Source organism: Rhinatrema bivittatum, chromosome 1 (assembly GCF_901001135.1).
Source record: "Rhinatrema bivittatum chromosome 1, aRhiBiv1.1, whole genome shotgun sequence".
Taxonomy (NCBI): Eukaryota; Metazoa; Chordata; class Amphibia; order Gymnophiona; family Rhinatrematidae; genus Rhinatrema; species Rhinatrema bivittatum.
In genome coordinates, this window is record NC_042615.1 from 331,025,508 (window position 1) to 331,048,244 (window position 22,737).

The 22,737-nt window shown below is 44.9% G+C and overlaps 1 protein-coding gene across 1 annotated transcript in view; it reads right to left on the bottom strand.

Annotated features, from left to right (window-relative positions):
- Positions 1 to 2,926: 2,926 nt before the first annotated feature.
- Positions 2,927 to 22,737, bottom strand: part of LOC115089699 (probable E3 ubiquitin-protein ligase HERC6) — a 192,808-nt gene continuing 172,997 nt past the window's right edge. The window contains exons 20-23 of the mRNA XM_029597905.1: positions 22,451 to 22,521; positions 6,251 to 6,434; positions 6,047 to 6,149; positions 2,927 to 4,223 (exon numbers count right to left, since the gene is read on the bottom strand). Coding sequence (XP_029453765.1) covers positions 4,012 to 4,223; positions 6,047 to 6,149; positions 6,251 to 6,434; positions 22,451 to 22,521 — 570 coding nt within the window. The 3' untranslated portion in view covers positions 2,927 to 4,011. The remainder of the gene's footprint in view (positions 4,224 to 6,046; positions 6,150 to 6,250; positions 6,435 to 22,450; positions 22,522 to 22,737) is intronic.

Sequence of the window (22,737 nt, forward strand, 5' to 3'; positions counted from 1 at the left end):
GCTCCCGGCATGGACTTTGACTCCTCGGGGGTATGGGGGAGGAATCCCACGGGGCGGGGGGCTTGATTGGCCACATTTTAAGCAACGGGTGGGTGGAAGGGTCCGGGTGGAGAGGAAGAATTACCATTTCTTTAAATGTCCTAGGTGGGCCTAGGACATTTAAATATTCTTTATTGTGTTTGGGGTGGGCATATGGAAGGCCAACAGAGCCTCATTTATACTTTTGCCACAGAATCAAAATAAATGGGCCACAGACCCCTTTACATATACACATATTTTTTTTCTCTTACAGATTTCTACTTAACCGGTCATCTTTGAAGATATCCAGTTAAGTAGCTAGTTATCCGCCCACTCAAGGCTGGATAACTTCAAAATCTAACCTACTATATTCAAACACAGCCGGTTAGGTTTTAAAGTAATCTGGCTAACTGTAGCTGGATAACCTTTAAGCAAGTATATTCAGTGGAACTGTTATCCCGCTGAATATACAGGACAAATTATCCGGCTAACTCTAACCGGATAAACTTGCCCACTAATCGGCCTAATGAATACTGGCCGCTAAAAAATGTTTTTTAAATTATAATCTAGCTTCACAAAATATGACAACTAAAAGAATTAAACACACTCTGTAGTGATGTTTCTCAAACTTTCTTTGTGCTCTCTCGCCCATTTTTTTTCTTTATTCTAGTACTTCTAAAGCCATCCCACACATAAATAATGGTAAAATCTGCCTTGGTAATATGGCAGTACAATACATCAAACAAAACCTCGCTCATCCCACCCAGGTCCATTCTGCACCCCTCAGTTTGAGAACTACCTTAGTCTTCCCAACACAATGTTTTGCTGGCACTGTTTTACTGACTGAAAAATACACCGTTTCATGAATGATACAGCATAGCTCTAGATTACAGTTTGCAACTTACTAGACACTTTATTTCTACATATTTGTAAATGTAATCGCCAAACATTATGTATACTTCCTTTGCTGGGCCTTGTAAAGGTCCAGGGAAGGTGTCAGTTTGTGTTACCCTCCATGCCTTAAGCATCATCACTGAGTAAGAAACCACTCAGGCTTTGTTTTGGGGGGTTTTTTTTATTGGTTTTTTTTTTTTACTTCAGATGCGAATGGAAGTTCTAAACTGCATTTCAGTACATAAAGCATCACGGCCTGACTATTACTCCCCGTTCATAAGCCGTATCTATGTGGCTGGGGATATTCAGTCAATTGGATAGAGTAGCCTCTGTTATATAAAGATCCTTACCTACAGGGAAGGCCATTTTCAAAGGCTTTTCCATGGTTAGACAATGTGATACCCCTGGAAATGGCCCGTTATTAAAATTCAGTAAACTTGTGTGTGAACATCATGCTTATGTGGAAGTTTACAAGGGGTAAGCCTAGGCATTTCCAGGGTTGAGGAGGGATTTATAGTTTTTTTTTTGTAGTTCAAAAATAAGTCTGTAACATTTCCTACACACAGTTCAGCAGGTGTCACTGTGTGCGGGGAGTTTAGGTGGGATAATTTTGAAAGGTTAAGTTACATGTGTATTTTCTCTTTCGATAGCTCGAGTAATTTAAGGGCATATTTGCCATCTGATTTATGCATGCAGGCTGTTATAAAATTAGCCTCACAGAGGGCCAATATCAAACGGATCTTTCCAACTAACCAAGAAGCTGACTGGCCAGAAGCATCAGGCTGAATGCTGCCCTATGCAGAGAGGCTAAAGATAGTTTTATTAGGGAACTAAAGATGGCTGCTTCAGGAAACAAGATTGGGTCAGGTGGAGGTGGGGATAAACCACATTGTGCAGTGAATTTTCAAACATACGTGCAGACTTTTTCCCTTGTAACCCCAGCCACAGAAATGCAGGGGCAAGATAGGCAGGATCTTTTGTACCCATGTACTTTGTAATACGTTTTTTCAAGAGGAAATTACCTGAGTAAGTTACTTTTAAAAATTCACTACAACATATGTAGGTATAAAAGTTCCTGTATTTTCCTACTGGACAGACATTGTCCCTATAATTAAAAAAAAGGTACATGATTCTTGCAAGAGGATGAATCTCTATCTTATTCATTTCAATGACCGGGAATGGGAAACTGATATTAGCAGTGCCATGAAACTGAAAAACAGTTTGGTTTACTCTGTCCTTAAAACTAGCTAAGATACATTATTCTCACTTTATGTATATATATGTGTGTGTGTGTGTGTGCGTCCCACCAGCTGCCAACAGACACCACTTCTGAAGGACAAGCACACTGGACTAAATTTTCTAAGCCATTTACATGCATAAAACTGTTTTATGTGGATTAATGGCTGTTAGAAAATAGCCTGAGGCTCTGTGCGCATAAAAGCACACATGCAATCTGGTTTTGTGCGAACTGGGGAGAGGTGGAGTTGGAACTTAATGCGCACACATTTTGATTTAAAAAAAAAATTATGCGTGTATATTTATCTGCACAAGTTTCACCCTCCAAACAGGAGATATAACTTTGTGCAAGTTAACTGTGTGCAAACCAGGCCAATTTACCATAAATTTTCAAAGCAAACTTACATGCATATTTACATTAAAAATTTGGAGCAAAGTCTGCACATTAAAAGATACAGCCAGACTTTACCCAAACACGCATAATTATAAAAATTGTGTATTTTGTTTTTTTGAATTCAAAATGCAAAGTAATACATTTCGGGGGTAATTTTCTATCAGCCCAAATAAAGCGACTACCAAGTAGCTGCCAATTTTCAAAGCAAACTTACACAGGTACGTTTGCTTTGAAAGTTATCCCACATAAACTACTTGCACACAATTTTACCTACTGAGTTGTATGCAGAAATTTCCCATGAAAGTTTACAGGCACACTTTTGGAAATCCAAAAGTAAGGAAAGCCCTCCCCAGCTCCGCCCCGGGAACCCCCCCCCCCCCCCATTCAGTCTTGGTAAAATTACATACCCACAGGCCTTGGACCCCTTAAGTGTGCCCACAGATCTGGTGCACAGTTTTGTAAAAGGTCTTGTCTGTGCATAAAACACAGGCTCCACCCATGGAAATGCCTTTGAAAATTAACCTCCCCAAGGGAAGTTTCCAAAAACCATTTCCGCAGGTAAATGAGCTATTTGGCAATTGTGTCGTCCCCCCCCCCCCCCCATGGCTAAAAGTACGTGTGAACTTTTACAATCCAATAATTTTAGCCACAATTGAGAAAGAGGCATTCTGGGGGTTGGGAGTGGGGGCCTTGAGTGTGTAAGATTCTGTATTTCCAAAACTATGCAGGAATCGTGCCCTGCCGAGAAAAGGGGGTGCACCAGTCTCTGTGTGTGCTTTTTCCTCAGGCAGTGTTTAAAGTGAAGCATGTCCCTGCTTTCCCTTTGAAAATTAATGCAGCATCCATGAATAGAAAGTGGTCACAGACTGCAGCCCTGGGAGTAGTGTGAACCTCGCCCCCCCCTCCCCCCCTTAGAGGGCTATGAATTGTCAGCTATAACTAATGAATAGTCTAAGTTTGTGCTCCAAACACAATTGTTCAGTTTTATGATTTTCTAGAGCTCAAAAGCCTGCAGGAGGCGCTTGTGGGGGTAAACTGCTGGGTGTCTCTTGTCACCCCTGATACGGAGGGCACCAAGTTTGCTTCAAATTGTGCTCTAGTATCATGTAACACAGGAAAAGTCCCTTAATGGAGCACATCTCACAGTCTCACCCATCCACCACACTCCAGACACCTTTTTGTATCTATAGGATACTTTATAAACTATTACAATTAGGGTGATAATTACTATTGATATGACACCAAGGGCACTGGCAGTGCTATGCAAGGTTAACAGAGATCCAACCAAAGCAGGGATATAATAAGACAATTAATATAAATCATTCAGGGTCAATAAATGAGGGAGCTTCCTTCTTCAAAAATCTCACTTACATTGTCTATTAAAACTAATATGAAAAGGAGAAGCGCCGTAGGCCAGTGGAAGTTAAGGTGACAAAATATTCCAAAGGAGGATGAAAGCCTGTGTGGATTTAGACCTTGCCAAATCCCCTGTTGAAGCTGATTGCAGTCAGCAGCCTCTCCTTGAGAATCTCTATGGTAGGATAGAGTGGAAGGAACAGAATTTGAAAGCACGTCTGTGCCTCTGGAAGATGCTTTTCACAGAGAGTTGTGTGCGAGGTAATCCTCATCTTCAAAGAATCCATTCCCAGCAGAGGAATTTTGTCAGTTCCTGTAAGGAACACTAAAGAGGAGAGGAAAATTCAGAGCATGGGTAGATGATGCACAAAAAATGCTACTTGGGAAAGCCATAACTGTACAGCTTACGTGCTTTATTGTCACATTGTTTTCTGTGGTTGCACCAAAAATATTCAGCTCCTCGTGCATCGTCAAACAGCACAAGATATCGCAAGCAGGTTCTACCACTGTCCCAAGCTTAGAAGATTTTATATTGAAATTCTAAAATTACAGGTAAGCAGGGTAGGCGATGACACTTTTAGGCCTTGTAGTTCTGTAAAGGCACTGGAAAAGTTCCAGAATGCTTGAAACAGCAAAACCTCTTTTGCACATGTATCAGTCCAACAAGTTTGATTAATAATGGGTGAGCAAGGGGGGCAGTGAGGGGTACTTTATCAAAGTTTTACTACAGTGAAAATTTGCTCCAGTTCTGCAGCAATGTTATTGCAATTGAAAACACTGGGATATTTTTATAACTACATCTGAAGCAATTTTTGTGGCAAAGCAAAAGTTTGATCAATCCACTACTTTGTGTCTTTGGGAATATCTGATTCCACTAGAGAAACCTTTATAACTGTAAGATGTGCTGTAGACCTTTTCAGACTTTCTAAAATGAGGTAAAGAAGTAAACCAACTTGAAATGCATTTGTTTCAGACAAGGATAGAAATAAATGTAAGCAGAGTCAGGAAAGAAGGCAAATATCACATTCTAGGGTGGGAACCATTTGTTCAAACTCAAATGAATTGGAGAGGGTTAGACACACTGGGACGCAGAGCAGAAACCAAGGAGTGTGCCCTCATGTCAGTTTTGTATGCTCCCTCCCCCAAAGCCCAGTTTCTCTTCCCTATCCCACTCTCCTAATCCTCTCCTCTCCTACATACCAGATCCTTTCTAATCCTCAGTTCTGTCTCCTTCCTCCCACTCCATTCCCAGTCCCTCTTCCCCCACCAATCCTAGGTCTTCTCTCTCCTCTACCTACATTTTCCTCTCTACTGCTCCATCCTAGATCCTCTCCCCTCCTTGTCCTATCACCTCAATGGTCCCTATCTGGGTCATCTTCCTCCTCCCTACTCTGTGAGCCCAGGTCCATCTCCTTCTTTTATCTCCCCCAATCCTGGACCTTTGCCACCTACTATTCCTCTCCCCTACATCCTTTGATCCCCTGGTCTCCAGACCTTGAGCCTCCCCTGATCCCTGGCCTTCCACACCAAACCCCAGTTCTTAATATATGTGACCTATGCGCCTATCAGGCAGTCAAGTCTCATCCTCCAGCTCTGCCCTTCTCATATCTCAGAGTCCTTTTCTGTTGCACTGTTCCATGGTGCAGGTTTGCAGTTTGAAGTAAGAGACTAAGGGTCCCCATACAGTTCATACTGCAGAACTGGTCCTATGCTATGCAGGCATGATTCGGGATCCTCACAGTGCAGCAGGCAGATGAAATGGCAGTAGCTGCACCCACTTTCATCCTGCAGGACACTGCCACTGGCTGCAAACCAATAACAGAGGGAGAGGAGGAAGGGCAGAAGAAAAGTCCTGGGTAGGGCAAGGGTACAGAGAGAGCAGGACATGCCCCATTTCAGTTTCAATCAAGTAGTATTTGGTGGTGGTGGAGAGGGGATCCCTTGTGACCTTGGGGCCCTGGGCAATTGCCCTATTTCCTCCTTTCCGAGTTAATCCCAGCCCGGAATTTACTCCATTCAGTTCGGCTCTGAAGATTCTGGGATGAGAAAGAGACATAACGAAGAGCAAGAAGAGCCAGAGATGGCATATTGCTAAACTGAACTTCTTCCTATATGCTTCCAAATACAACTTCACCTATAGATACTTACAGAGGAAATTCTTCTTTTCTGGTAAAGACAGCTCATGGAAAACCTTCCAGAACATCTGAATGGTGGGATGTGTTGGCCCATATATTCCCCAGTAGACGGTGTTCTTTAAATGACAAGAAAAGTAAAAGATGAAAGATTTACTTTAAGTGCGCCTGTTAAAGAGGGTAGGCAAATCCTCAGAATAAGATAGGATTTCTTTCAAACCATTTCAAATTTCATCCAGTCGTAATCTGTATTTCCGGTCACCACCTCCATCAGCTCCTGGGGCTGGAAGAGCTGAAGTATTTCTCTGTCACACACTTTGTAAAATCCTCTCTTGAATGCTTCAAATACCTCTGTCACTGATTTGTTGAACACGTAATCAATGTATTTATCAACAAAATCCTGCCTGTACAAAGAGAAATAGAGCCTCTTAACAAAAATGCAAGTATACGTCAAGGTCAATCATGTTTTATTTTCAGTCCATCCACTCTAGCATGAAACCCCCAAACCAGTTTTCTCTTCAGCTTATCTACGAAAGGGAACATGGGAAGATGGGTATCCGTAATTTTAAATGATATGCCAGATTCCCTGCACTTGAATTGTAAGCACATACAGGGCCGTACGTGCTAAAGGGGGTTTCCTTTTGATCTCTGTGGGCTTAGTATATTTGGCCCAGAGTGACATCAGAGTACAGCAATCTAAAATGACCCAGCACTTGGACAAAGGGAGTGTCCAATATTGATGCAATGAGGAATCACACTTGTAGAGACTGAGACATCATTAGCCCATGGCCTTTTAGAGCCACCCAGTAATCCTCTCATCCTCTCCCCCCACCCCCTCCCCACAGACTTTTTACCTAACTGTACAGCTATCATCTCGCCTGTGCCAGCCTTTTGCTCCCAAACTCCTCTCTGGACTAGCAGATTCACAGACCAGCAGGCTGGTATTGGGGGATGGAGCACATAAGATCATGTTTGGCCTGCAGATTTTTAGAGCTGCCTCTGGCCAATGGAGGGTCGCCTCTGAAGGGGTGATCCAAAAGGATACCCCTCTGTGTGCACTTGAGGGAATTTTTCTAGTAACTACACTCATCTGACACTTTCAGGCCGATACAGTAAGGAGCGGTAGGAAGAGCTGTATTAGTGCCGGGCGCACCCGCGGTTGCCGCACGCACAGTCTGGCTCACCTACCGCTCGATACTGTATTTAAATAGCTTGCAAATGCAAGCTGCGTCCAAGAAGAGTCCGTGAAGCGTTAGGCCCGCGCAACCCATTTTACCGTATAGAGCACTATACAGCACCTATACAGTAACCTGGGTGCGCGGGCCTAACGCTTCACGGACACGCTGGTATCTGTCATTTCAAATGACATTTGAAATGACAGATACCAGGAAGTGGACGGTTCTCCTATGCTCGGGATTGCCAGTCCTTTCTCCCCTCCTCCCGAAGCAAGGCGCAGGGAAGGGGGGGAGAGAGGACTGGTGAAACGACATGTAAAGTGTAAAGCAACGAAGCGACTTACTTTTCTTGCAGTCCTCCTCCGGAGACGGACCGCGGCTCCCCTGCCTCCTGGGGGGCAGCCAGCGGCGATAGCGGCCCCGCCGGCGAAGATGGATGCCTGCACGGGCGAAAGCCGCCCCTGTGCGTGCAATTTGGCCGCTCAAGACGTGACATCACATGCCATGACGCCAAACATCGTGACGTCACGCCTTGAGCGGCCCAATTGCACGCACAGGGGCCGCTTTCGCCTGTGCAGGCATCCATCTTCGCCGGCAGCTGCCTCCAGGAGGCAGGGGAGCCGCGGTCCGTCTCCGCCAATGTCCATCTCCGGAGGAGGGCTGCAAGAAAAGTAAGTCGCTTCGTTGCTACTTTTTTTTTTTTCGCTTTTTTGCTTTTTCCCGCTTTCGTTGCTTCGGGAGGAGGGGAGAGAGGACTGGGGCTGCCCCGGAGACCGACACCCATGGACGTGGCCAGGGCAGGTGAACAGGGGCTGGGGGAAAGTTTGCCGCCTACCCTTACCCCTGCCTCTAACGCAGGGGTAAGGGTAGGCGGTAAGTTAGCAGGTTAAACGCACGGCAAAACTGCAGGTTAAAAAAGCGATAGTCGGGGCGCGCGTTACTGTATGGGAGGGAATAGCTAATTCGATCATTTACATCTCATATACATGCCGCGGGCGGAAGGGGTTACCCGGTGATTTAAAGAGGCGGTAAGAATGGGTTAAAGGGGATAGTGTATCGCGGGTTGGACTAACGCAGCCGAAAAGTGAGTAGAAAGCGGGTTAGAAGCAGGGTAACCGCGGCCGCACTTTACTGTATTGACCTGTTTGTTATTACCTATTAAAAGGCAGAGCTTTCTATTGTAATCAGTGTGACATCAATGTCCTCTTTTGGTGATCTGTGAGAGGTTTCAATTATTGGTGTGTTGAGCTCCTTGGGAGATCTATGACAATTTTTGTTTTTGCTGTTATATCTTATTGTTCCTTAAAGAGTAGAATGTGTCCCTGACCCCCATTAGAATTAATCTTCATTCCTTTATATACTCTGACAATTTCTTGTTACTACAGGGAACAGCAGATATGCAGCAAATTTTATATCCCAACAGAAAAAAGAAAAATTGGTTTGTTTTCTAATGCAATCCATCAAGGGATAATATCCCCAAGAAGACGCAAATTGGTGCTCCAACGGGTAATATCATGTTATTTTTAAATGCCAGATCTATAAATAAGATTCATTTAATTCACAGTTTAATTGTTGATAAAGAAAATGATATCATCCTTTGCATTACTGAGACCAGGGCTAAGGACTCAGATGATTCTAGGTTCATCCAGCTTTGTCCTCCTGGCTTCCTAGTTTATTTATTATGCCTGCTCAGGAAAGCTGGGAGAGGCAATGTCACCAGTTTAAGAGCGGTGTAATCTGTCAAGTAGAAGAGTCAGGAAAATTGGTTCTTACCTGCTAATTTTCTTTCCTGTAGTACCACGGATCAGTCCAGACTCCTGGATTCTGTCCACTCACCAGCAGATGGAGACAGAGAAAGTTCCAAATGACTCTGCCCCTTCCGTGAGGTGCACCTACAGTACGTCAGTATTTAAATGTATCAAAGCAGAAAAACTAAAAAACCCAACTAAGCAGCTAACTGCTAAAAACTGGGAGAACATTCCATAAGAACCAGGCTCACTGACCCAAACGGCAGCAGAGCATCTAACAGCATAGAACAAACATTTTATTTGAAATATACTTATCTGCAAAATAAACAAGAACAAACGGACTCTCCGTTATCCTGAAAACTGAAATGGGTGGGACTCTAGACTGATCCTTGGTACTACAGGAACGAAAATTAGCAGGTAAGAACCAATCTTCCTTTCCCTGTATATACCCGGATCTGTCCAGACTCCTGGGATGTACAGAGCACCTTTATGCAGGGTGGGACCCTGAGAGTCCCACTCAGATCACAGCTTCACCGAAGCCCCCAGATCCTGGGGCCTGAACATCCAGGCGATAATGTCTAGCAAAGTGTGTAAAGACTTCCAAGTCGCTGCCCTACAAATCTCTTGTGGAGAAACTTGACACTCCGCCCAGGAAATTGCTTGTGACAGAGTAGAATGAGCACGAAGGCTGGATGGAAGCGACCGACCATGAAGTAAGTATGCCCAACTAATAGCTTCTTTTAGCCAGTAGGCTATAGTAGCCCTAGATGCTTTGTGCCCTCTCTTGGGGCCTCTCCAGAGCACAAAAAGATGGTCCGATATGCAGAAACTATTTGTGACTTCGAGGTAACGCAATAGGCTCCACCGAACATCTAGCTTTCTTAAATCTCTAGACTGAGGATCTGAAGACTGTGAAGCAGGAAAAGATGGCAGATCAATCGACTGATTCAAGTGAAAGGAAGTAACCACTTTGGGAAGAAAAGACAGAACAGTCTTCAAAGAAACTCCAGAATCTGAAATCTTTAAAAAATGGTTCCCTACAGGACAAGGCCTGAAGCTCAGAAACCCTAAGGGCCGAAGAAATAGCCACCAGAAAAATCACCTTTAACGTGAGATCTTTAAGAGTAGCCCTTCTTAGAGGCTCAAAGGGCGCCGCACAAAGAGCTTTAAGAACCAAATTCAAACTCCATGAAGGGCAAGGATTTTTGAAAGGAGGACACAAGTGTTTTGCTCCCCTAAGAAAACGAGCTACATCAGGATGAGAAGCCAGGGTGACTCCTTTTATCTTCCCATGGAAGCAACCTAGAGCCACTACCTGTACCCTGAGGGAACTGCAGGATAAGCCCTTAACCAGACCAGCCTGCAAAAATGACAAAATGTCAGGAATCAATGCCCAAGTTGGAACCTCCTGATTCTCCTCACACCAAGATTCGAAAACTCCCCAAACCCTGACATAAGCCAGGGAAGTAGAGGTTTTTCTTGACCTGAGAAGAGTAGTGACCACCACATCAGAATAACCCTTATCCTTCAAGTGATGCCTTTCAAAAGCCAGGCCGCTAGATAAGTGATCTGCCTCTTCCAAATAAACGGGACCTTGGCAGAGAAGATTCGGAAGGTCCCAAAAGCGAAGCGGACCGTCCACCACGACGTTGACAAGGTCTGCAAACCAAGGACGCCATTCCGGAGCAACTAGAATCACCTCCGACAGATGAGATTCTATGCACCGAAGAATCTTGCCTATGAGAGGTCAAGGAGGAAACACAAAACAGAATGTTCATTGGCCAGGGAAGAACCAAGGCATCTAATCCTTCTGCCCCTGGCTCCTGACGTCGACTAAAGAAGCGTAGAGCCTTGGAGTTCCAGAACATTGCCATCAGGTCCATGCTCAGCGTGGACCATTTTTCGCATATGAGATGAAACACCTGCTCGGAAAATTCCCACTCCCCGGGACCTAGACTATGGCAACTGAGAAAGGCTGCTTGAACGTTGTCAAGCCCGGCGATGTGAGACGCTGCAATGCGAAGGAGATGTTGCTCCGCCCATGCTATCAGGAGCTGAGCTTTGAATGCCACCGGTTGACTCTTGGCGGATGATATAAGCCACTGTCATCGCATTGTCGGAAAGGATTCTGACTGACTTCCCTTGAAGAAGTGGTAGAAAAGCCTGTAAGGCTAGCCTCACCGCTCTGGTCTCTAAACAATTGATCGACCAACGAGATTCCTCTGGAGACCACTGGCCCTGAACAGACTTGTCGAGACAAAATGCCCCCAGCCAGATAGACTGGCATCCGTAGTGACTACTGTCTACACTCCACGATACAAATTCTGCGATAGGAGCCACCAATTGAGACTGGAACGAGCAGAGTCTGTACGAGGAAGGGGAAGGTGGAACTGTTCCGACACCGGATTCCAGCAGGAAAGCAATGCTGACTGAAGAGGTCTCATATGAGCAAAGGAACTAACTCCAAAGTGGAAGCCATGGAGCTTAGAACCTGAAGATAATGCCAAATTCTGGGAGGAGATTTGGACAACAGTACCCGAATCTGACACTGTATTTTGCAGATTCATTCATTCATGAGAAAAACATTTCCCAACCGAGTGTCGAACCGGGTTCCCAGGAATTCCAAAGACTGGGATGGTACTAAGTGACTCTTTGCTGGGTTGACCACCCAACCTAATGACTGCAGCAGCTGAAGTACTCGAGACACAGCCGAGCAACAGAGATGTTCCGATTTTGCTCGAATGAGCCAATCGTCCAGGTAGGGATGAACAAAGAATCCCTCCCTTCGGAGCTGAGCAGCTACTACAACCATTATCTTGGTGAAAGTCCTGGGTGCTGTGGCAAGACTGAAAGGAAGAGCACAAAATTGGAAATGATCCCCCATGATCGAGGATCTCAGAAACTGCTGATGATTGGAACAAATTCCTATTTAAAGATACGCCTCGGTCAGGTCCAAGGAAGCTAGGAACTCGCCTTTGTGGACGGGTGCCAAGACTGCCCTTAAGGTTTCCATGTGAAACCTTGGGATTCACAGACATTGACTGATTCTTTTTAGGTCCAGAATGGGACGAAATGTGAAGACTTTTTTGGGTACGATGAAGTAGATGGAATAACGGCCCTTTCGTTGCTCCAACGGCGGTACTGGCACAATGGCCCCGAGTTCGCTTAGGCGATGTAAGGTGTGCCACACCGCCTGATACTTTTGAGCGTAAGAGCATGGAGAGATGAGAAAATGGTCGCGAGGGTGCCGTACAAAATCTAAAGCCTAGCCTTGTTTTATCACAGTAAGGACCCACTGGTCCGATGTTATTTTGGCTCATTCCTCGAAATAGGGAGACAATCTGTTTCCACTACCGGAACAGAGGAACCTCATCTCATTGAGAAGTTTTCGCTCCACCAGAGGATTGGGAGGGACCAGGTCTCCCATAGCGATGTCCTCGAAAGGACTGAGGCCAAGATTGCTGTCTAGCTGGCTGTTGCCGAAAAGAAGAACCTGAAGAGCGGGAGGAGCAAAACCTGTGATTTCCTCAGAAACGGGATCTGGAAGGTAACGATCCCCTTGTCCTGGGCCTATCCTCAGGCAGACTATGTACCTTATTTTCTCCTAAGGAATGAATCAAGTCCTCAAGATCTTTCCCAAAGAGAAATTTACCCTTAAAAGGCAAAGATCCCAATTGAGCTTTGAAAGAGACATCCATAGACCAATGTCTTAACCAGAGAAGTCTGCGGGCAGAAACAGCCGAAACCATCAATCTGGCTGAGGTACGCAACAAATCATAAAGAGCGTCAGCACTGTAAGCAACAGCGGCTTCCAAACACCCAGCTTGAATAGCTTCAGACTCAGAAAGAGAATTATTGTGCAGGAGCTGAACCCAGCGGAGCCCTGCTCTTAAGGCGAAACTGCTGCACATAGCAGCTCGGACTCCAAGAGCCGAAACTTCAAAAATCTTTTTTAGTTGAACCTCCAGCTTACAAATCCTGAAAATCTTTGAGAGCTGTAGTACCGGTAACCGGAATAGTAGTCTTTTTGGTAACAGCAAAGACCGCTGTATCAACCTTGGGAACCCATAAAAGGTCCAAAGCATCCTCAGGCAGAGGATATAGCTTATCCATGGCCTTGCTGACCTTCAATCCCAAGTCAGGAATGTCCTATTCGCGAAATAAGTCTGTGACAAAGATGAAAAGGAAAAGACAGAGTTGGACCACGAAGACCATGGCAGGGGTCAATTGAACCCATACGAGAATCCTCTGGCGGGGAATCAATTCCCAACTCCTCAAGAATAGCAGGAATGAGAGAAATAAGCTCATCCTTCCTAAAGAGGCGGACCACCTTAGGATCACTGCCTTCGACCACATGGGGACCTTGAGAGGGCATGGGATCCTGACCAGCAGAATCAGGATCTTGAGGAGGAATATCGCTTGGGTCACCCTGGTCTGACTCTGAGGTATCAGTAGAGGTATCAGGTAAGGGCTGAGACACCGGAGTCCTAAGAGAGCCTTTAAGTTTAGGAACATCTATCCCCCGTGAGGATTTGTTCCTTTTGGAAGCTGCTTTATGAGACAGCGGTACTGAAAGAGAAATCCCTTCAGGATTCTTTTTAGAGGACTTTCTGGCCTTGTAAGCTTTATATAAAAACATAATAAAGTCTGAAGAAAATGAAGAAGAGGAAGTCTGAAGTCCCCTCAGGACTCTCCTCACCAGCAGGAGCTGAATTAACAAAAAAATCACCTCCCTTGGAGGCTAATTGCTGTGGAGAAAGAGGAGGAGAATCCCCCCTCCCTCCGGTGCGAGGGTAGCAGCGCGAAGAGAGCCTGAAATAGCTTCCGTTGAAGCAGTAAGTGGGAAAGAGGCTGCAGCAGAAAGACGCGGGCATCCTGGTCTAGCAGAGTGACGGAGAGAGCAAGAAATGGAAACCCCAGGTGCCCCCAAAGATCCCTCCCCCCCGGGAAGTAAGGAGGAGCATAGGCCGTCATGAGAAACTCTGGCCCGTGTGTCTCCACATGTGTGGCATTCTGAAAAAAAAAAACAAACACGAGCTGGCTGAGGAGAAAATGAAACTAAAAGAAAAAAAGCCTGCCGACCGCCCAAAGCAGCAAAAAAGGTAATGGGAAGTCCAACCGGCAAAGCAAAAGGCTGTAAAAATTATTTACTTCGGAAAGAAAACATAATTAATTATTTATTTATTTTTTTTAAATATACGACCTGAGAAGAAGCTGGGTCCTCTGCTCCGCGGGGGAGTGAACTGGGCTCCTCGGTATCAGCCCAAAAGCTGCAGCAAACTGAGGCCAAGGGTTTTCAACCCCTAAAGCCAAGAGCCTCAAATACCAGGGAGGATGGTCCCCTCAGGACCTGCCAACTCCCTGGGAGGCTAGACTCCGCTTACCCTTCCTCAACAAAAAAAGAACATTTTTTTTAAACTAAACTAAGAAACAGTAAAAAAAAGGTAAAATTTTACAACAAAAACTTTTTTTTTTAAACTATCTGACTAAGAACCTGACTTTAGGTTTTGCACCTCCACCATCTGCTGGAGGCAGAGAAATACTGATGTACTGTAGGTGCACCTCATGGAAGGGGCGGAATCAGTTGGAACTTTCTCTGCCTCCATCTGCTGGTGCATGGACAGAACCCAGGAGTCTGGACTGATTCGGGTACGTACAGGGAAAGAACGTTTGTACAAATAACATGAATAATTTAGCTTATCAAGCACTTCATGGTAATAATGATTCTATTTTAGATTTATCAAATGTTGTATCCAACATTTATTCCATCCAGGAACTTTCTCTCTCTAGTATGTCCCGATGATACATTTACCCAGTCAATATTGGGGTAATTGAAATCTCCCATTATTACCGCACTACCAATTTGGATAGCTTCCCTAATTTCTCTTAGCATTTCACTGTCAGTCTCACCATCTCGACCAGGTGGACGGTAGTATACTCCTATCACTATAGTCTTCCCCAAAATACAAAGGATTTCTACCCATGTCATGCAGGAGGTTTATCCAGTTGGGCTCTATGCCATCCCGGACCTAAAGTGCTACACCGCCTCCTGGGTGCTCCTCTCTGTCATTGCGATATAATTTGTACCCCGGTATAGCACTGTCCCATTGGTTATCCTCCTTCCACCATGTCTCTGAGATGCCAATTAAGTCTATGTCATCATTCACTGCTATACATTCTAATTCTCCAATCTTACTTCTTAGACTTCTAGCATTAGCATCAAACATTTCAAAAAGTGTGTTTTTTGTTTGTATTTTCATTCTGCTTTTTAATTGATAGGGATAAGTTAGAATTTTTTAGCTCAGATGAGGTTTTAGTTACAGGCACTTGGACTACTTTTCTTATTATTGGAACCTCACTGTCGGGATGCCCCAATTCTAATGCATCTAATTAGTATCCTTTGAAGTTACCTCTCTCCAAACCATGTGCTGCTGAGTGACTGTCGGCTTTCCCATTTGTTCTAGTTTAAAAACTGCTCTATCTCCTTTTTAAAGGTTAGCGCCAGCAGCCTGGTTCCACCCTGGTTAAGGTGGAGCCCATTCCTTTGGAAAAGACTCCCCCTTCCCCAAAAGGTTCCCCAGTTCCTTATAAAACTAAATTCCTCTTCCTTGCACCATCGTCTCATCCATGCACTGAGACTCTGGAGCTCTGCCTGCCTCTGGGGACCTGCACATAGAACAAGGGGCATTTTAAAGAATGCTACCCTGAAGATTCTGATTTCAGCTTTCTACTTAGCCTAAATGTGGCTTCCAGAACCTCCCTCCCACAAATTCCTGTGTCATTGGTGCCCACATGTACCACGACAGCCAGCTCCTTCCCAGCATTGTCTAAAATCCTATCTAGGTGACATGTGAGGTCTGCCAACTTCGCACCAAGTAGGCAAGTTATCAGGCAGTCCTCACATCCACCAGCCACCCAGCTATCTACATTCCTAATAACTGAATCACCAACTATAATGACCAACCTAACCCTTCCCCCTCCTGGGCAGTAGCCCTGGGAGACACATCCTCGGTGCGAGAGGACAATACACCTTGCTACAGGATCCTTTCCTGCTGCACCAGGCTGATGCTCTCTGATCATGAGACCTTCTTCCTCTAAGGCAGCACCAGGGCTGCCAGACTGAAGTTGGGACTTGGCTACTATGTCTATGGCTACTAATGTCCCTCATCTATACACCTCTGTGTCTTCCTCAGCTCCTCCAGGTCTGCCACTCTAGCCTCCAAAAATCGGACTCGTTCTCTGAGAGAAAGGACTCTTTGCATCAGATGCACATGCACAACTTCTCACCGACGGGTAAAAAAATCATTCATGTGATACTCGATGCAAAAGACTGGGAGGACCTCTCTTGCTGCTGAACTGCTGCCTTCATTTCAGTTTGTTCAGTTCCTAGTTAAGTTTTATGTTGCTATGGGAGTAGGAATGTGTCTAATTAGGGTCCTTTAAATGTATTAGTGTATTCACTATATATCTGGTAGTGGCCTACAAAGGAATGATCAAACTCTCAATAAGCTGTGGGGAATTCGTGAAGTGAAGTTATAGGGCTGATTTTTTTTTTTTTTTTTTTGTGAAAGTTGCACCTGCCTATAAAAGGATGAGCTAGGGGTGGGAGGGTTGGAAAAATAAACACACTAACTTGTTTCTTAGCCGCTTTACTGACTATTTAAAAAAACCAAACACTTTAAAAAACAAACACTAACTTCTATTTATAAGCTGTCTTAACGACTATTTAAAAAAACAAACACAAACACACTAATTAATATACCCCAATACTTTAAAAAAAATTCCCAAGCAGAACTTACTGATCCCTTTCAGACACCAGCAAGGTGATCCTCTCCTCTCAATGCTCCCCACTCAACTCTTTAGGACTCCTCTGCTCCTTCAAGGGCTGTGAAGCAAAATTCTTCTCCAAATTCTCCGAAGGGTAAGCCTATGCCAGGTCTCCTGGTAGTTCCCCATAACAGGAATTCCTCCAGCCTCAGGGCCCTCTCTTAAAACAGTTGGGGTCCCTGGGCTCACCTGCCATGCTGGCAGTTCCCTTCCACTCCTAATCCATCTCTGAGTCTTCTTCTTCCCAACTTTTATAAACTCTGAACCCTCTCCCTAGAAGATCAACTTACACATCCCTCTTAATTGAACCTCTATCATAAAACTCCCACTATGAAACTTCATATAGAAACTTCCCATTGAGTAACATACCATATAGATTTACAACATTATCATGCCATTTAGTGGCTTTTCACTAGAAGAGCATTTCCCAACTGGTGTGCCGTGGCTGGAATGCAGGTGTGCTGTGGCTGCAGTCTCATTTCCTGTTTTCTTCCTGGCCTGCAGGATGTCCTCTTGCCAGCAGGGGGTGTTGGAGGGCAGCTCTTAGCAGCAGCTGCTCCTGCTTCCCCTCTGCTGGCTCTCCTGTGCAACACAAACTGCACGGGGCTGGCTCTGTAGACTTGCGAGACCTGCTGGCCCCGTGCAGTTCAGATTGAGAGGGAGGCTGGCAAAGGAGGAAGAAGCAGCAGTTGGTAAACCTGCTCCAATACCTTTGTTGTTCAGGATTTGGGGGTGGACTTGGGGACAGGGATAGATGAACGTGCCATTGTGTGTGTGTGTGTGTGGGGGGGGGGGGGGGGGGAATGATGTCTGGAGATGCCAGAGAGTGAGGTTGAGGGAAGGTGATGCCAGGGTATGGGGGAAATGGAAGACTGATGATGGGGGAGAGGAAAGAGAAAGAGATGATGCCAGGAAGTGAGGGAGAGGACAAGTGAGGCCAGGACTGAAGGAAAGAAAACAGAAGGTGATTAGCATTGGGAGTGGAGTGAGAGGAAAGAGAAAGCAATGCCAGGAGATGGAGACAGACAGAAGGAGAAGGGGACACAGGGAGAGGGGTGGAGGCAAAGGGAGGGTGATGATACTACCAAGGTGTGAGGGAAAAGGGCAGGAGATTATGTCAGGGGGAGAGGGTCGGTAATGGTGATGTGTGGGGGTGGGGAAGAGGTGGTGATGACTGAGTGTGGTGGAAAGGAATGGAGGGAGAGGGAAGGTGATTATGATGCCAGGGGGTAGGGGAGAGAGATGGAGGGAGAGGAAAGATAATGATGATGTCAGAGATGAGGAGGAGGGAGAGAGAAGATTATGATGATGCCAGGGGGTAGGAGAGAGGGGTGGAAGGAAAGGGAAGGTGATGATGATTATGCCAGGGGGTGCAGGAGAATGGTAGAAGGAGAGGAAGTGATGATGCAAGGATGGGGGAAGAGGTGCTAGGAGAGGGAAGGTGATGATGATGGTAGTGGGAGAGGGAAGATGATGATGATGCTAGGGAGTGAGGGGGAGAGTTTTAGAAGGAAAGGGAAAGTGATGACAACGATGATGCCAGGGATAAGAAGGTGGAGAGAGAAGATGATGTTGATACCATGGGGGTAGAGATAGGGAAGGGAACATAAGAACATAAGAAAATGCCATACTGGGTCAGACCAAGGGTCCATCAAGCCCAGCATCCTGTTTCCAACAGTGGCCAATCCAGGCCATAAGAACCTGGCAAGTACCCAAAAACTAAGTCTATTCCATGTTACCATTGCTAATGGCAGTGGCTATTCTCTAAGTGATCTTAATAGCAGGTAATAGACTTCTCCTCCAAGAACTTATCTAATCCTTTTTTAAACACAGCTATACTAACTGCACTAACCACAACCTCTAGCAACAAATTCCAGAGTTTAATTGTGTGTTGAGTGAAAAAGAACTTTCTCCGATTAGTTTTAAATGTGCCCCATGCTAACTTCATGGAGTGCACCCTAGTCTTTCTATTATCCGAAAGAGTAAATAACCGATTCACATCTACCCATTCTAGACCTCTCATGATTTTAAACACCTCTATCATATCCCCCCCTCAGCCGTCTTCTCCAAGCTGAAAAGTCCTAACCTCTTTAGTCTTTCCTCATAGCGGAGCTGTTCCCTTCCCCTTTTCATTTTGGTAGCCCTTCGCTGTACCTTCTTCCATCGCAATTATATCTTTTTTTCAGATGCGGCGACCAGAATTGTACACAGTATTCAAGGTGCGGTCTCACCATGTAGCGATACAGAGGCATTATGATATTTTCCGTTTTATTCACCATTCCCTTTCTAATAATTCCCAACATTCTGTTTGCTTTTTTAACTGCCGTAGCACACTGAACCGACAATTTCAATGTGTTATCTACTATCACGCCTAGATCTCTTTCTTGGGTGGTAGCACCTAATATGGAACCCAACATCGTGTAATTATAGCAAGGGTTATTTTTCCCTATATGCATCACCTTGAACTTATCCACATTAAATTTCATCTGCCATTTGGATGCCCAATTTTCCAGTCTCACAAGGTCTTCCTGCAATTTATCACAATCTGCTTGTGATTTAACTACTCTGAACAATTTTGTGTCATCTGCAGATTTGATTATCTCACTCGTCATATTTCTTTCCAGATCATTTATAAATATATTGAAAAGTAAGGGTCTCAATACAGATCCCTGAGGCATGCCACTGTCCACTCCCTTCCACTGAGAAAATTGTCCATTTAATTTAATTTCAGCCAATTTGCAATCCACGAAAGGACATTGCCACCTATCCCATGACTTTTTACTTTTCCTAGAAGCCTCTCATGAGGAACTTTGTCAAACGCCTTCTGAAAATCCAAGTATACTACATCTACCGGTTCACCTTTATCCATATGTTTATTATCTCCTTCAAAGCCGATTTGTGAGGCAAGACTTGCTTTGGGTAAAGCCATGCTGACTTTGTTCCATTAAACCATGTCTTTCTATATGTTCTGTGATTTTGATGTTTAGAACACTTTCCACTATTTTTCCTGGCACTGAAGTCCCGGAGCCCTTTTTAAATATTGGGGTTACATTTGCTATCCTCCAAGTGCAATGGATGATTTTAATGATAGGTTACAAATTTTTACTAATAGGTCTGAAATTTCATTTTTTTAGTTCCTTCAGAACTCTGGGGTGTATACCATCTGGTCCAGGTGATTTACTACTCTTCAGTTTGTCAATCAGGTCTACCACATCTTCTAGGTTCACTGTGATTTGATTCAGTCCATCTGAATCATTACCCATGAAAACCTTCTCCATTACGGATACCTCCCCAACATCCTCTTCAGTAAACACTGAAGCAAAGAAATCATTTAATCTTTCTGCGATGGCCTTATCTTCTCTAAGTGCCAGGGGACAGGCATGATTATGATGCTGTGGGAAGAGGGGAGGGAGAAGTGATGATGCCAAGGGGTAGGGGGAGAGGAAAGATAAAAGAAAAGAAAACGATGATGAGGAAGTGGTTGGTGTGCCACAACAAGGGACCCCTGTGCCAGGTTTGCCATGCAACAAAAAAGTTTGGGAACCACTGCACTAGAACTACACACTGAATTTTTTCCAGTTTTCCCAAAAAGAAAATCTGAGGCTATCCTGCACAAAGTCTCTGCTAGACCAAGACAGGGACCCAATTTAAGGGGCTTGACACACTAATAAGTGGGATATAGTGCAAGAGTAGTGAAGCAAATAGAAAAATATGGGGACATACTTAAAGATCTATGATAGAGATGTTTAAATACCTCCAAGCTTTCCATGCACAGGAGTTAGGCCTTTTTCAAAGGAAAGGAGGCTCTAGAATGAGGGGGTCATGGGGCGAGGGTGAAAGGGGATAGACTCAGGAGTAATCTTAGGTAATATTTCTTTACAGAGAGGTAGGTGGATGCATAGAATGCCATCCCAGTGGAGTTGGTGAAGACAAAAACAGATTTTATAACACATGCATAACAAGGTTAGGGCTCTTCATCTTGGAAACAATCAAAATGAGAGGAGATAGGATAGAGGCCTATAAAATTATGTGTAGTATGGAACAAGTTTATAGGCAGGACCGGCGGAAGCATTAGGCAAACTAGGCCTGGGCCTAGGGGGCAGACAATTAGGGGGTGCGAGTCATTTGGGGCTGCGAGCTGTGGCGCCAAAGAGAAGTGAAGATTCAGCAATCTCCTCTCCTCTTTGCTGCTGTGGCGCCACCGCTCACAGCCTCAAATGATTCACACCCCCTATTGGGGGTGGCGACGGGGGAAGCGAGCGCAAGGCAGAAGGTACCTAGGGTGCCTAATCACTAGGGATGTGAATCATTTTTCTGAAGATTGAAAATATCGGCGATATTTTCAAACTTGTCAAATATCAGGGGGTCCCCGAAAGCGATAAGAATACCCCACAAAATTTTCGTGTGATTTTATCATTGTTTTGGGGGGGGCACACTGAAAAACAACCCCCAAACCCACCCCGAGCCTTTAAATCAAATTATTTCAAATTCCCCAGCCTCCCGACCGTCCCAAAAACTTTTTTAAAGTATCTGGTGGTCCAGCGGGGGTTCCGGGAGCGATCTCCCACTCTCGGGCCATCGGCTGCCACTAATCAAAATGGCACCGATGGCCCTTTGCCCTTACCATGTGACAGGGGCTATCGGTGCCATTGGCCGGCCCCTGTCACATGGTAGGAGCAATGGATGGCCCGTGCCATTTTTTAAGATGGCGCCGGCCATCCATTGCTTCTACTATGTGACAGGGGCCGGCCAATGGCACCAATAGCCCCTGTCACATGGTAAGGGCAAAGGACCATCGGCGCCATTTTGTTTACTGGCAGCCGACGGCCCCAGAGTGGGAGATCGCTCCCGGGACCCACACTGGACCACCAGGTACTTTTAAAACGTTTTTTTTTTGGGGGGGGGGGGGTCGGGAGGGAGGGGGATTCAAAATAATTAAATTTAAAGGGTCGGGGTGGGTTGTTTTTTTTTCAGCACGAGACAGCCGAAAGAAAATGCTAAGAACCATGGGAATGAAGATTTCCCGCGGTTTTCCCCCGAACCCGATACGGGAAACGAGTCCGGTACCGATTCACATCCCTACTAATCGCCTTGCACCGGCCTTGTTAATAGGGAATGGTTATTTACCCTTTTAAACAGTATTAGGACTAGGACACACGCCACAACATTAACTGGCAGCAGATTTAAAAGAAATTTTAAAAGTACCTTTTCTAGTCAATGCACAATTAAGCTGTGAAATCTGTTGCCAGAGAATATGGTTTAAAAAAAAGGTTATGACAAATTTCTAGAGGACAGGTCCATTAATTATTTATTTATTTATTTATTTAAAGTTTTTTTATACCGATTTTCCTGCATAAAATGCATATCAAATAATTATGAGCCAGACAGACTTGGGGGATCTCGACCTCTTACTTCTGGGAGTGAGAAATAGAGAAAGGACTTCTCTATTGGGATCTGTCAGATATTTCCATGTGACCCGGACTGTTCACTTGTCTGAGACGGGATGCTGAGCTCGATGGACCATTGGTCTGATCCACCATGGCGCCTCTTACGTTATTTTCTAATTTTGTTTGCAAAGTTTACCCATCTCTCTACACCTGATGCATCAGTATGATTCTGAAAGATGGTTTGAAATTCAGAGGGAAAAGGAATTAAAGCTAATCTACATACTTGTTTGAGTTGTCCACAACAATGGAACTCCCATTTGGTATTAAGTCTACTTCCTTATTGTCCCAGGTTATCTGAAACAAGAGAAGAGTCACCCGGGTTAAATCCAAACACAGACATGCCAACACTTTCAAAGATGCTAGAAGGAACATATTTTTTATAACAAAGAGGTCTACAATAATCTTCTTTGCACCCATGAAATAAGTTTCTTTTAGAGAACATAATATTCATTTTTAAGAGATAAAATGAATGTGTATTCGTGTTGACCACATTTGAAAAAAATGCAACAA